Source organism: Drosophila albomicans, chromosome 2L (genome assembly GCF_009650485.2).
Source record: "Drosophila albomicans strain 15112-1751.03 chromosome 2L, ASM965048v2, whole genome shotgun sequence".
NCBI lineage: Eukaryota > Metazoa > Arthropoda > Insecta > Diptera > Drosophilidae > Drosophila > Drosophila albomicans.
The window spans coordinates 22,205,591-22,219,960 of NC_047628.2; the positions used below are offsets into that span (position 1 = coordinate 22,205,591).

General features: G+C 39.5%; 1 protein-coding gene across 3 annotated transcripts; it reads left to right on the forward strand.

Annotated features, from left to right (window-relative positions):
- The first annotated feature begins 1,832 nt into the window (after positions 1-1,832).
- LOC117565235 (protein drumstick) lies at positions 1,833-11,579 on the forward strand. 3 transcript variants are annotated; one of them, XM_034244243.2, is made up of 3 exons: positions 1,833-2,106; positions 8,718-9,573; positions 10,341-11,579. In XM_034244243.2, exons 2-3 carry the CDS (start codon positions 9,353-9,355, stop codon positions 10,363-10,365), a joined length of 246 nt encoding a protein of 81 aa, XP_034100134.1. In that variant the 5' UTR covers positions 1,833-2,106; positions 8,718-9,352; the 3' UTR covers positions 10,366-11,579. The 3 variants fall into 3 exon arrangements, with proteins under 3 accessions (XP_034100134.1, XP_034100135.1, XP_034100133.1); XM_034244244.2 differs by lacking the exon at positions 1,833-2,106 and adding an exon at positions 2,790-2,931; XM_034244242.2 differs by lacking the exon at positions 1,833-2,106 and adding an exon at positions 2,976-3,128.
- The last annotated feature ends 2,791 nt before the right edge of the window (positions 11,580-14,370 follow it).

Consider the following 14,370-nt stretch of genomic DNA (forward strand, 5'->3'; position numbering starts at 1 on the left):
ATTGGATATATGCAAATGTTGGCCCCAAAAACAAAAAACCGAAACAGAAATCGAAATCGAATGAAGCCATCAAAAATACACAAAACAAAAAAAGATGCGTTCACATTGAGTCTTCACAAGGAGAAACAATTTAAGCATTATTTTTGTTGTTGTTGTTTTTGTGCTTAAACTTTATTGATGCTTGATGTCAATTTGGCAGGTTCGCAAAGCGAAAACTTAATTAAAACTCAACAAAAAACTCGACACAAAAAGCCAAACTGAACAGCGACAGGCGAAATGAGGGGCAATCCTTTTTGGGGGCACTTAATTAAAATAACAAAAGGCGCAGCGAGCTTGTGTAAAATTAACCAAATTATGCATATATACCATTTTTTTTTTGTTTTTTTTTTGTGGTGCTTTTGGTTTGGTTTGCTGTGCATATTTGTGAATGAAGCGTTTGTTTCATTCAGCAGAAGATCGGACTGAGCAAAATGAAAGGCAATCAGCAGTTTTGGAGCTGGAGTTGGAGTTGAGGCTGGCTGAGCAGATAAACAGACAATAAATATGAGGTCTCGGCCCTTTTGCGGCGCGGCGCATTACAAAATGTATTTTTTTGTTGTTGCTGTTGTTGTATTTCTTCATGTTATTTGTTGTTTGCTGGGCACAAAGAGGCCACACAGCGACAACAAAAAAATGCCACAGCGATTTCAAGAGTTTCCCATGGCGGCAACCACAACACACACACTCACACACATACATACGTGCATAGACACAAACGCACACACAAAATGGAGCCGCAACAGTTAACAAAGTTGGCAGCGCAGTCAACGCGACGTATGCGTAATACGGCTGCCTGGCTGCGTTGCCACTGGTTTTCAGCACTCACACACACACAGTCGCGCACTCACACACACACACACACACGCACGCATAGTATGAGAGAAACGGGTTAAGGGCAGGCAAACTGACAGTTGAGCGCCAGCAGCGACGCAAACGCTGCTGCCATTGGCCGCCCAAAAGCGCCACAAGGCAACGCCCACTTAACAACTGAGCGGTGAGCGTGTGTGTTTCCATGTATGTGTGTCTGTGTGTGTGTAAAAGAAAGTTGACTGCGTTGCCCAGCAGCTAGATGACAAACAGCAGCAGCACAACAGAGACAGCACTATGTGAACGCATGCGCTCGCTATTAGTTAGAGCGTGACAGCTCGAGTGCAAGAGAGATACAGAGTGAGAGAGCTTTTCTGGGCTGCTACTGCTCTTTTATTTTTTTTTGCATATGCTACCACATGTAAATCGCAAATCGTGAGTGAATATTTGCATGTATGTGTATTAGTGTTGTATGTGTGTGTTATGCGCACTTAATTAAAACGTAAACCTTTTTGTTTCTGTGTTTTTTGGCGGGCGTGGGCGCATTTAGGCTTAATTAACAGGCCAACAACAGGCACGCAACACACGTAACGCCCCAGCAACAGCAACAACAACAACAACAACAAGCAACGACGATGCTCTCAACTCACCTGCTTTTATTTTTGAACTCTCTGAACACACACACACACGCACACACTCACAGCTCACTCAGCGCGATTGCACTCAGCATTTTGTGCTGCGTCCAATCAGCGCACGTTACGTTCACTCAAACTCGTTTTTGCGCTCAATTCGTTTGGCTGCTAGAGCGAGACAGTGCAAGAGACAATTGAATGCGAGCAGCGAGCGCAACATGCGGCAGCAGCAGCAGCAGCAGCAACAGCAGCAGAAGCTGTTTTATGCTCTTGTTGTTGTGGTCGCTGTTGTTGTTGCTCAACTGTTTCAACACAGGCAGCTGTTAAACCCATCAAGCTGAAGTTTCGATCGTAACTTTGCAGTTGACTCTCGCGCACAGAAGCGTTCGGAAGTGAAATATATTTTATTAATAATATTAGCAGTCGAATCGAGCCGTGTTGTGAGCTTATAAAAGACACAAAAAAAATACAAAAAACATTTTCGAGCAGTTGCAGTCGCCACAACTACAACAAAGTTAAACTATTTGTTAAACAGCGACAAAAGTGAAAATCGCGCAGCAAACGCAAGTAATTAATATTTTCGACGCATATTTGTAAAACGGAGAGGAAAGAAAAAATCAAGTAAAAGGTAAGCCGACGCCATTTTGTTAGACGTTTGCCATTTTGCGGCTACTGTTGAAAGCTACCGCAGTTACGCAGCAGCACAAGACAGAAACAACAACTACGCATGCTACAATAAGATTACCATGCGAGTGAGTGTGAAAGGGAAAGACTGAGATCGCTTTTTTTCCATTTCTTTAGCTGTGGCTGTAGTGTGCTACTCGTCTTGCGCATGCGCAGTAGCCGAAGCTTATAAGAACTTGCTTCGGCTTCTGGTCTTCAGCATCTCCTTCGTGTCACGAATGCGACTTTCGACTGTCGACTTCGACTTCGAGTCTGACTTCGGCTTCGGCTTTTTAGCGCTCGTGCTTGACCAGTTAGAAAGAAGAGCTAGGCAGAGAGCTCAGAGTTGTTGCTGCTGTTGCTGTTGCTGCTGGCACCACAGTAGTCGATGACTCACACACACACACACACATTCCACACACACACACACATGCACATAAACACACTACCGTATTGAGCCGTACTCAACACACACACACACTAACACACAAAGGCACGCCTCGGTCTTTTTTGGTCTTGACTGCGTCGTCGCCGCTTCCTCAACTTGGTGGCAGCGACGCCGCAGTCGCAGTCGCAGCGCTCGGCAGCCGCAGCAGCAGCAGAGTTGACTACTATTTCTTTCAGTTATTAGTAGCATTCATTCATTCAACTTTGTGCCGCGCAAGCGTGCGTAGTTCCTCAGTTCCTTCGCGTGTACCTTTCAAGCAACAAAAAAATCAAAAAAAATTAAAGAAAAAATAAATCAAGAAAATTATTACACAACTGAAAATAAATAGTGATCACCTATTAAGTACGTGACTTCAGAAATTCATTTGTCGCCACAGTCAAAGTGTCGCCGTTTATCGTCTTCGTCTTCGTCGTCGTCGTCGTTATTTTGTCGTCGTCGTCGTCGTTGATGTCGTTGTCGTGTTAATTGCAGTGATTAGCCGCAGCTTCCCCCCCTCCACCAAAAGAAAACACTCATTATCGCATTCACTCTCCTCATTGGTAAGTTTTGCCTATGCGACTGCGCCGTTACGCAAGCATCTCTCTTTGACGTCGCGTCGCCATTGCTACCATAGGCGCACTGACTGCGCAGTCAGCGTCGTTATAGGGTCTCGACTGCAACTAGGCGACGGCGGCGGCGGCGGCGTCACACAGTAGCCAACAGAGTTGTTGGCGCTTACTCGCCATGTTCTTGCTCTCGTTCTCTTTAGCTGCCTCTTACTTATGCTTTGTCGTTGTCGTTGTGGTTGTGGTTGCTCTTGTAGTAGTAGTTGTTGTTGTTGTTGTGTTTGCCTGGCTACCAGTTTTACGCGCTTTCATTGGCCCATGCTAAATGTGCGTGTGAGCGACTCTCAGTGCTTCTGTGCATGTGTGTGTCTGCGTGAGAGTTGAAAGCAATTCAATTGACAATGGCGCTTGTGCAGCTTTATCTTTGAGAAAGTGTCGCAAAATGGCGACCAATCTGCCAATTGGACAAGCCATCAAAGGTTGACTCTGCTCTTCTCATACTTAAACCCAACCATTCTCTTCGCTTCACTTTGGGGCTGATAAGAAGTTTAAAAACTAACAAAAACAAAGATAAAGAATAATTTCAACAGCTCAGCTAATAGTCTTTGCTCTATATTAAAATAAAGCAAAATACAAATATAAAGTCAACAACTAAAATCTTCTTAAACCTCTTCAGCTTCATTAAAACACACAATTTTTCTCAAATGCATTAAAAAACTGAAATTATTTGTTAGGTGAAATAAAAATGAACATTTAAAAAAGATAAAATGTAAATATTAACATATTAATTTCCTAAACAAAGTTATGCAAAATATAATTTAATAATTGCATTCTTAATCTAATGAATAAAGTAGTTGAGAAAAGATATAACTTTGCAAAATTCTAAATTAAGAAAAAAATAGACTTTTTAATATCACAAAGAAAATAGTTTACATTTTACTTTTCCTAATACTTTTCAATTTCATCGTTAAATCTAAAATATAAATTGATATATTTGTCAGCAAATTTAACTTTAAATACAAACTTATATATTTGAACATTTTCAATATATTACAATAATAACTTTTACTTCTTCTTTTACTTCATAATTAACATAAATCTTTAAATATTTATTATTATATTATATTTATTATTATATTATTATATATTTATTATTATATTATATATATTATTATTATATTATATTATTATAAAATTCATATGTTTATCAGAAAACTTGACTTTAAATGCAAACTCATGCCTTTAAAAACTTTGAAATACATTTTTATAGTCTTGTTGAAATGCCGACTGCATTACGTGTACATCGAATGAAATGCTTAAATTTAACTTTAAGCTCATGAGTCAGCGTTTACTTAGTCAACTTCTTGTAGCCAAATACCGAAGGCCTTAGCCTCGGTTTAGACGCACAAATCGAATCATAGACAACAGTTTATCCGCTGATGATTTGTGGCTGTGGAATGCACAGATCATCGCTGTGATCAAGTTTAAATCTGAGCTCTGACTCATGGTCAGATGGCCAAACAAAAATTGCGAAGAGCAGTCAACAGCATGGTTTATTTCATCATGGGTAATTGATGCTAGTTAAGCAACGTGAGCTCGTCCTTCGTCCTTTTGGACCACACGCTGTGTGCGATCAATTAGACACAAATTAGTTAAAGACTTGCGAAGACAGACTGCAAATCTTCCACTCTCTCTTTCGCTCTCCATCTCTTTCTCTGTCTGTCATAACTCATCAAGTGTTTACACGCAACAGTTGATAGATCGTGTTAAGTTTTCCCACACAAAAAAAAAAAAAAAACAGAAAGAAAATCCAGCATTCGTTTTGCTTCAACAAAAAAGAAAAAAAAAAAGGATCCTTTTGTGGCAAGGTGTCATTGTATTGTGTGTCCAGTTTCGCGCGCCTTGCCATTGTTCCAGATCTTGAAATCTTCAACTACACTCAAGTGGTGCCTAATTGTTGTGGCCGGGGGTTTTCTTTTTCTTGAGAATTCTACGCCATTAGCACAATTAGATTCGTATCAAAATCGTTTCGGTGCCTTTGTCCTTTCGTTTTTATAGTGTACTCTCTGACTTTGTTCGGCTTATTGTCATTTTTTCCACATTTCGGCTGTAATTTTTAATGGCACCTTGCCAACTCACCGCTGTCCGTTGTCCGCCTCCAAAAAAGAGCGAGAACGAGAGAAAAACCAAATAAAGGCCAACGACCAAGTGTGGTAATCGCTTTTGACCATGTCTTTCCTTTTCTTATACATATATATATTTTTTTTGTTTTTTTTTTTTCGACGTGTGTGTCACTCTGCCTCTTCTTTTTGGTCCTTATCGGACTCTGCTACACATTATCGCTGCTACGGGGTGTTAAACTGTAACTCTTGTCTCTCAACTCTTGATTCTTGGAAGGCGCACTCACACTTGCCACAGATTTAGATGCCAGCTACTCCTCCACACTGCAAAGCAACTCCACCTTTTACTCCTGCCTCCTTCTTACTCGTATGTTGCCATTTTTGGTGCAAATCTAATTTCACGCAGCATTAACGCCTTTCGCATGCCCTTCACAACTGCACTCTACACTCACACACTCTCTCTCTCTCTTTCTCTTCGCACACTCTGCTGTCTTCAGACTCATGCTGTGCCTGATCTTTCACTCCATCTCCCTCTTTCTCTCGAGGGACCTCTCGTTGTGCTCTGTGTACAAAACACTAATTATTTTCACTGCGGATTAATGGGATTATCTGCATGTTGGACAACACTTTATTATACAATATTTGTGCAGTTTCTCAGCTCTTTTTCTTTTTTGTTGATGTTGTGTGGTCTCTCTTCTACGCAACTGTGGGTGTTGCTCTGTTGTCTTAAGCCGATTTCAGCAGCAGGTCATGTAAGGCTAACAAGATATGTAGTTGAAGCTAAAGGCATTTATGCCATACACTTAACTATTTGGTTTCAGCATATTTGAAAAGAATTGTTTAGCTACAAAGAACTTTAAAAAGATCATCTTAGGTTTTTCCATTTTGTTGTGTAAACTTTTATGCTAATATTATAAATATAGTTTAAAAAGAATAGAATTATAATAAGATACCATATAAATTTGTTTGCAAAACTCTTAAGCAACTATAGAACTAATTTTCCAAAACAAAGATACAAATAAGAAATCTTTAATTCATCAATCTGCAACTACTTAGCAATTAAATCTTATCTAATAAATTTCTATCAATATCGAGCTCAAATCTGATCAAGCATAAGTAGCAATATAGGAATCTGGGTCACAGCTAAATTTGAGATGATCATAAATCAGCATGCTATAGTTTAAATGGATGTCCATGAAGCACTTACCAGGCATTATAACAATACTTGTCTTAATTATCGTGTTTATAAGCAGATAATTATTCAACTGACATTTACAGCCTTGGCTAATGGTTAATAGTATTGCCAGATAAATGAGTTGGCACTTCTTCTTCCTTCACTTGGAACTCGAAAGGAAATTAAATGAAGTGCTTAGAGTATACCGTGGCAAATGCGGCTGCTCCACTTAGGCCCACGCAAAGAGGCAAAGAGGCAAACGATGCTGTGCATCTTGGCCATATCGAATGCCCTCTAAAGTCGTCGTCGTATGGCTCTATATGGGCCTCTTCTTATGCAGGCGCCCTGTGTCGCATGATTAACGGCGTTAAAATGCCAATGTGACGCCACATTGTGTACACAAATTAACATGGCCAAGGATGGAGTTGGTCTCTGACTCCAACTTTAACATCAACTCCAACTCCAACTTCGAGTTCGACTTCAAGTCAAGTTTGGAGTCTCTGGAGTCTGGATCAGCGACCTGGCACTCAGTGTTATAATTTGAATATGTTTAGTGGGCATTAATGTTATAATGACAATAACTACGTTGCGTCTGTGGCTGGTGCAGCACCCGCTGTGACGTTTGCCTTTTGTTGTCAACGTGATGCTCCCCTCTCTCACTCATTCTCTCCACCGCCCTCACTCTCTCTCTCTCCGTCTCTTTCTCTGTTTGTCTCCAGCTGCGCGCCGTGAAATAAAAATAAATAAATATCGAAATCGGGGCTTGCCGAGAGACGTTGTCGCTACCAGTCAGCGCAGGCTTTTGTTTGCCGAATCCGAATCCGAATTCAAATCCCAGATCCCAAATCCCAAGAATGTATGGCATAACATTAAGCCAAACTGCTTGAGAAATATTCCATATTTTCTCCATCCTAAAAAGAAACAACAACGTATACCAAAAACGCCATCCAGCGGCGCCGAAATGACAAAAATAAAATTACATAAAAAATAACAGTTGTTAACTACCGAAGCAGGATCCCAACTCAACTCTCGAATGGATCGCCAAAAAAAAAGACAACAGTACTGAAAAAGAAAAGACAATAATCATGTGGCATAAATTGTGGTTCAGAGTCGCAGGCGCCAATTAAAAATAAACTTGTTACAGCGCCACTTTAATGAAGCGACTAAAATATGGCATCTTCTTGGCTCTGACGCCTCTCCGTCTCTGTCTCCATTTTCACCTCCGTCTGCGTCTCCTTTATGGCCCTGTGTTTTCTGTGTTTGCTATGCGAACTCGGCTTTTACTGCAGCTAGCGTCATTAAATTTTGCATATAGGCTTTCTATGTCGGTTAATGCTTTTGTCTGTTGAAATCGTTAAGATCGCATCACTATATCATCTTGTATGATTGGGTTTTATTTTGCTTAAGTGGTTCACTCTTTTATTTATCGTGACAAAAGTACTTAAACACTTGATTATCTGAGCTTTTAAGTTGAGTTGACAGCTTTAATCATGTGGATAAGTGAGCTTTAAGCTGCTTTTACTTAATGAAGATAATTTGGAGTTGGCATATATGACAATTATATCTAATTTATTGAATTTATTTTTCTATTTTTTGGTATCTTTCACTTCAAAGTTTTCTTATCAGTATTAACAATTCAATTAATTTGATCTTCAATGAGCTTTGGCAAAGTGTATTTTTTTATTGCTGTATGTTTTTAATGTCTGAAATGACTGACTCTCCAAATAGTTGCTTTTCCACATTAACACTGTTTTAATCGAGCTTTAATGAGCTTTGGCTACTTAAAGGGCAACAAAAGCTTCGCTGCGGCGCGTTGCGTGGGCGCTAATTGAACAATTGTGTTACGGAAGTACAGTTGACAAGCTGACAAAAAGGCAGCCTGGTGACAGACACCGTGTGAAACCGATATTACTGAAACCGAAAATAAAATATACTCAAGCTCGAAATGGTTGTTCGTTGAAGACAAATTATAAACGAAGGTTAGCTGGTTAACTGAAACTGGGCGGTTGGTGATTTGTAAATGTCAACACCAAGTTCGAGTTGCCTTGCGTTGTTATTGTTGTGCTGTGTGGTGGTGGTTTTTGCGGTGGTTCAGGCTTTAATGAGTCATTTTCAATTTCATGTTGCGTGATTTAAGTTGACAACTTGTTGGTTGGTTGCTTGCTTTGCTTCGTTGTGGTTGTTGTCGTTGGCATTTTTGCTCAAATTTATTGGCACATAAAAGATGTCGCAGGCGTTGCTAACTTTATTTAACACTGTTTTTCTCTCTCTCTCGCTCTTTCTTTTTAGGTGTTCGCCTTAAAGTGCGCCATAAACTAAAAGGCAACGGCAGCAGCAACAGCAGCTGGAACAGACGGCCCACCCAAAACGCCTACAACTACAACGGTGAAATCACAACGAGCGTGTGATAGTTGACAAAAACACAAAACAAAAAAGCGAAAAACAAAAACAATCAACAACCAAATAAAACAAGCAGCGACGTTGCCACATTTCAGTGCCTGTTATCTGCAATAGCAATAGAGATAGCGATAACGCTTTGAGTACCGTTAAAGCACTGCGCTCATTGCATTGAGCAAAGCTCCCCATAGCACAAATATACACACACAGACTCGCTCAGCTAACAGTGAGTGTACCTTGAGATCGTAGCGCACTCCAAAGTGAGAGTGTGTGCAAAGAGAGAGAGAGCGACGAGTGCGAGAGAACAACGACGCCAACGTCAAACTCAATACGTAAAGGAGCATAACAGAAAAAACAACAGAAACAACAACAACAACAACGTTAACAACACTTCTCACCCACTCCGATTCCCGATTGTGTGAGCACTGAGCGCGCGCGCGTCTGTCGCACGTAGAACACACAGCAACAGCAACACCAACACACATACAACAGCAGCGCAGCAGAGGGAAAATATATCGTCTGTCAAAATGTTTGCTGTAATGCGAATCGACAACGATGACTGCCGGTCGGATTTCCGTCGCAAGATGCGTCCAAAGTGTGAGTTCATTTGCAAGTATTGCCAGCGGCGTTTCACCAAGCCATACAATCTGATGATACACGAGCGCACGCACAAATCGCCAGAGATAACATATTCCTGTGAGGTCTGCGGCAAATACTTCAAGCAACGTGATAATCTGCGTCAGCACAGGTGAGTTATCGACCCCCTCAAACCTCTCCACCCACCTACACTCCCAAATTGTATAGTCCTAAGAACATACTCGATATATTACAAAAAAAAGAGCATGACAAATTTTTGGTGTTGGTTTTGCTTAAGTTATTCACGATTTCATGATAAAGTGTGAAAATTTTAGTACGAGTATATGATATATAACATATTATAGATAAGTCCGTTCAATTGTCCCAGTCTTTCATATGTATATCAATTGCACTCAGTGTGATAAGTCTTCTGGGAACTTGGGTGATTTTGTCCGATTTCTGACATTCGAATTTCCACATAAAGCTAACTTTAACTTTTTATGGGACTTGTCAAATTGCGAGGAAATAACAATAAATATGTTTAGTTAACCATTTCTAGAAGTGCAAAAAGGTAGCAATAGTATGAGACTTCAAATAGTCAATAAACGAATTCTGCTAACTGGAAAAAGTACAATTTTGATAATTGAAAAATAAATGTCAGTCAAAATAAGAAAATTTTATAATTTAATAAAAATGTTAGTACTATATTCAAAATTTCAAATTATTAATCTTGCCTAGTTTTCAACGACGTTTCTTTAGTATAAGCTCAGGAATATTTCAAAAATATTTTGCACATATTTATTACTCATATTCGGACACATAAAAAGCACCAACACCACATACAAGCACACTCACTTACATTATTATTTATATTTAAGATCACAACACGGCTCCTACTACATTCCTATATTGTTTCTCTATTTTCTCTTCTATTTGTAGATGTAGTCAGTGTGTTTGGCGATAAGCTAAAAGTATCATAAATACAATATATAAAAAGTAAAAGATAATAAAAAGAAAACCAACACACAGCAATATAAAATATATATACTTATAAAAAATCGAAATCAATTAAAAACAAACACCAGCACCAGATATCTAAAGCACCGCAGCACCAAGAGCAACAGCAAAAAAAAAATCAAATGCAACAACTGCACGCAATATCACAACAAAATTAAGAACTTAATGTTAATATTACAACTGTCATAATATACATAGAGTGTTATCGATATGTCATGCCTATCGAGAAAAGGCCGCCGCAGCAGCAGCAGCAAGCACGCAAACACGCCTACCGCCCACCCACTTGCACAAAAACCACACGCTTACTACTAGATGCAATCAATCGATCAATCAAACAATCAGCAGCAAGCGCGATAGCAACGACAATCGATAAATCGATAGCCATCGGAATGCAATCGGGTGTTGGTAACACGATAACACGCTTTTGATTTCCTCTTACGTTTTTTTTTTTTGTTTGGTTGTTGAGTTTTCTCTACGTTCTCTTCTGTTCATTCCTTTTCTATCGAGAAACATGCACTTGCCACGCCCACCACCAAATGTTGCGCAGGCGCAGCACCACCACAAACAACAGCAACATCAACAACAATAGCAAAAAAAAAAAAAAAAACAACAGCATCCACATTTTACAATAACTTTTGCAGAAATTCACACATGAACACCTGTGGGCGTGCCTACAATAGTAAATAATGCCACAATGCCACCACATGCAACATGCAACATGCCACAGCAATCATCAGCTTTTGTCAATTGGAAAGCACAATTAAGCTCAAGCTTCTTGTGCTTTCCCCCGCAACGAAGACAAAGCGACAACAATTGCCAACGTTTTCCAACAGTGCAACATTAATCAATCAATCAATCAATCAATCTGTCTGTCAATCACCAGCTGCAACTCTCTTGCCTTATAACTCGGAACTTGTGCGATCCTCTCGCTATCTTTATTGATAATAATTAATTACAATCTATTAATAATAATAATCATATTAATAAACAAAACAACAAAATAAAGTTTAAGTATTTTTATTTTAAAAATCATATACAAACAAAAAAAAAACACGTTGAAAATGTATTACTTAAAGTTTATCATATTAATAATAATAAAGAAATGAAAAAAAAACTATTAAACTATATGATGATGATGATAAATCCATTGTTTTGTTTAAGTTTACCAATTACGAAAACCATTTTGCTAACAAAACAATTAAAAAAAACGAAAAAAAAGGAGAAAATTTAAATTACATTCGAAAATGTTTTGTATTATTGCCCTGCAATAAGATTGTAAATGTTTTGCTATTTATAAAACTAATAAAAGAAAAACTAAACAAAAAAAAATTTAATGAAAATGGCAAGTAAGAAAAATCATACGCAATATGTATTACATGCAGATGGCCACGTCCACAAATGGGCTCAAAAGGGGCGCCTGCATGCCTAATGAAGAATAATAATATCCTTAATGATAATAATACATAATACTATTTTATTTTAATGTTTTTAATATTTACAATGACTTTTTTGTTTTTCTTTTTGGCATTTTGTATGGTAAAGACAAAACAATAAGTACATAAATAAACATATTTATACAAATGTAACCAAAAGACTTTCTATTTTTCTTAAAAGTTTATCATTCGGCTTTAAACATGTTGCGCAACATTCTGCTTGTAGAGTTCCAATATGTAGCCTGGACTGTAAGTATGTATATTTAATTCATTGTCAACAAATATTGTTGCTCAAGTTAGTGCTTGGCAACATAGAGCCAACTGTAATCATATCTTAGCAACATGCGTGAAAGTCCACGCAATATTTGAAATCAAGAAGAGCAAGCAACAAATTTGAGCTTTTACCTTTCGTATTAATTCGAATTGCATAGCCACAGTAGCCTAACAACGTGAGCTAGGTCACAATAGATCACTCATTCACACCCAGGAGGATCTCCGTTTGAAAGCTCAGACGAGAGCTTTTTTCTGCAAAGCCATATGGCGTGATTTAGTTTTGTGCCGTCGCATCTTGAAGTTGTCGTGTGTTTTTTCTGTTGCATTTTTTGTAATGTGTCTTTTTTTTTTAGTGAAGTGAATAAATAGTTGCTTAGGAAATAAAAGCAATATTAAATGCATGCTAAGTACGCAATCTATGCAAGTGTGAGTGATAGAGTGTTAATACTTATAATTAGTGCAAGTGTAAATACAAGTAAATAAAAAAGTGGTTCTCCCAAGGCTTGATATGCGTAAGTGGACACACAATTATACTTTTAATTCTGTTTTGTTGTTAGCCATTGAGCATTTAGTAGCACTGGCATTACATTCTTTTTAACTTGCCAATAAATAAATACTGCTGTATATGCGCAAAATAATTGCCAGCTCGGGCTCTGTTCGTTTTGTGTTCGGGCTTCGCTGGACACTTGCGCATGCATGCATTTCTATGTATGTATGTATGCGTATGCATTGCTAGTATATGAATGTGTCGCTGAAGCAAGGCTTTATCGAATCGTAGAGCAATTAATTATCGATTACTTATCGCCCACCCACCACTTTTAGATTTGTTCTAAGCATAGCTTAAAAGCACAGTTGAGAATACAGTGCTGGCATCAGAAAACATGTACATTTGCATACATATGTATGTAGGTTGCTATTCTTAGAACTTTTGCAGAAGAAATATTCTATTGATATCCTTTCAAACAGTTGTTTAAAATTTAATTCACTGAATATGCTGCCAGATGTTAGGGGTGAACTTGGGGAAATGTCTGTAGAAAGATAGTGTTATTGTGTGTGTATTTTATAGTGCAACTATTTACTATCATATATCATTATCGTAGAGAGCAGTCACATTTACCCCTTAAATACACATCATTAACTGCACCATTAGTTGCCCCCTCGTCCCCCGTAGCTGGAGCAATAATTTCCTTTGTCGGCTGCTCAGCGAGGGTGGAGGCATTTGGTGAGGCGGGGGATTGAAGGAGAGAAGAAATTTCACATTTCCATAAATCATTGTGAGGGGCAAGCCACACGCTGCGCTTCGTGTTAATTAAATATTGACTATGTTTTGATAAGCCGTAACATTGCCGCAGCCAATTTTCCAGCCGAAAAAATTCCAATGTTACCACATTGCGCGGCAGGATGCGCCACCAGTCGCCCTGGTTTGCCACTTGTGGCACAGTTTGTTGCAAAAACTGGCGGGGCAGCCGATAATGAAAGCGTTTCCAAATGCGAAACGAATGCTTGCGCAGCTACTGTGGCGAGTGTGCTCTGTGTGTGTAACCAGGATGCAGCAGCAGCGCTGTGGCAGCCGCATGTGGTCCACTCTGGAGGCACGTGTGGTTTTCCAGCTAACCGCTGTCCCGCTTCTGCTCCTACGCTTAGCCCGCTCTTGCCACTTCCTGCTGCATTAAAACTAAACTGTTTCCACCTACCCACCAAAAAAAAAGGACGACAACTTGCGCAGTTTGACTTCTGCGCAAGATCAACACACCAACACACACACACAAACACATTCACCCTTACACGCACTGCAAATCTTGGCCAAAAACGATGCGCAATGTCTCTTGCTGCGTGGCTGCCACCCGCGGCTTTTGTGTTTAGCTTAGACGCAGCTCTCAATCTCGCAGCAGTTGCAGAGTCGCAGCTCAAGTCTGCTGCCTCTGTGCCTGCCCTTTTTGCCCACCCACTCTTACTGTATGTGATCTTGGCCCTTATCAATTGCGGCCATCGCAGTTCGGAAATGTTTTAGCCTCTGCTGTGGCTGCTGCTGCGGCTGATTCAACACTTCGGTAGCGCAATCTTCATTTCCGCCTCGACTGCACATTTATGGCTTTTCCAGTTTACCACTTACCCAGTTGGCTGAATCATGCAACACATTTTTGGTGGCACAACATAAACGCTGAATTAGTCGTCGCTTTGGCTGAGACTTTAATCCCCCCTCCTCCCCTTTTCTTTCTCGCACTCTCTTTGACTCATTGCCAGCG

Bases quoted from the DNA above. Each gene is read 5' to 3' on its own strand.
- LOC117565235 (XM_034244243.2), top strand. From the start codon at position 9,353: ATGTTTGCTGTAATGCGAATCGACAACGATGACTGCCGGTCGGATTTC. The intron at 9,574-10,340 runs GTGAGTTATCGA...TTCTATTTGTAG, and splicing joins GATAATCTGCGTCAGCACAG to ATGTAGTCAGTGTGTTTGGC.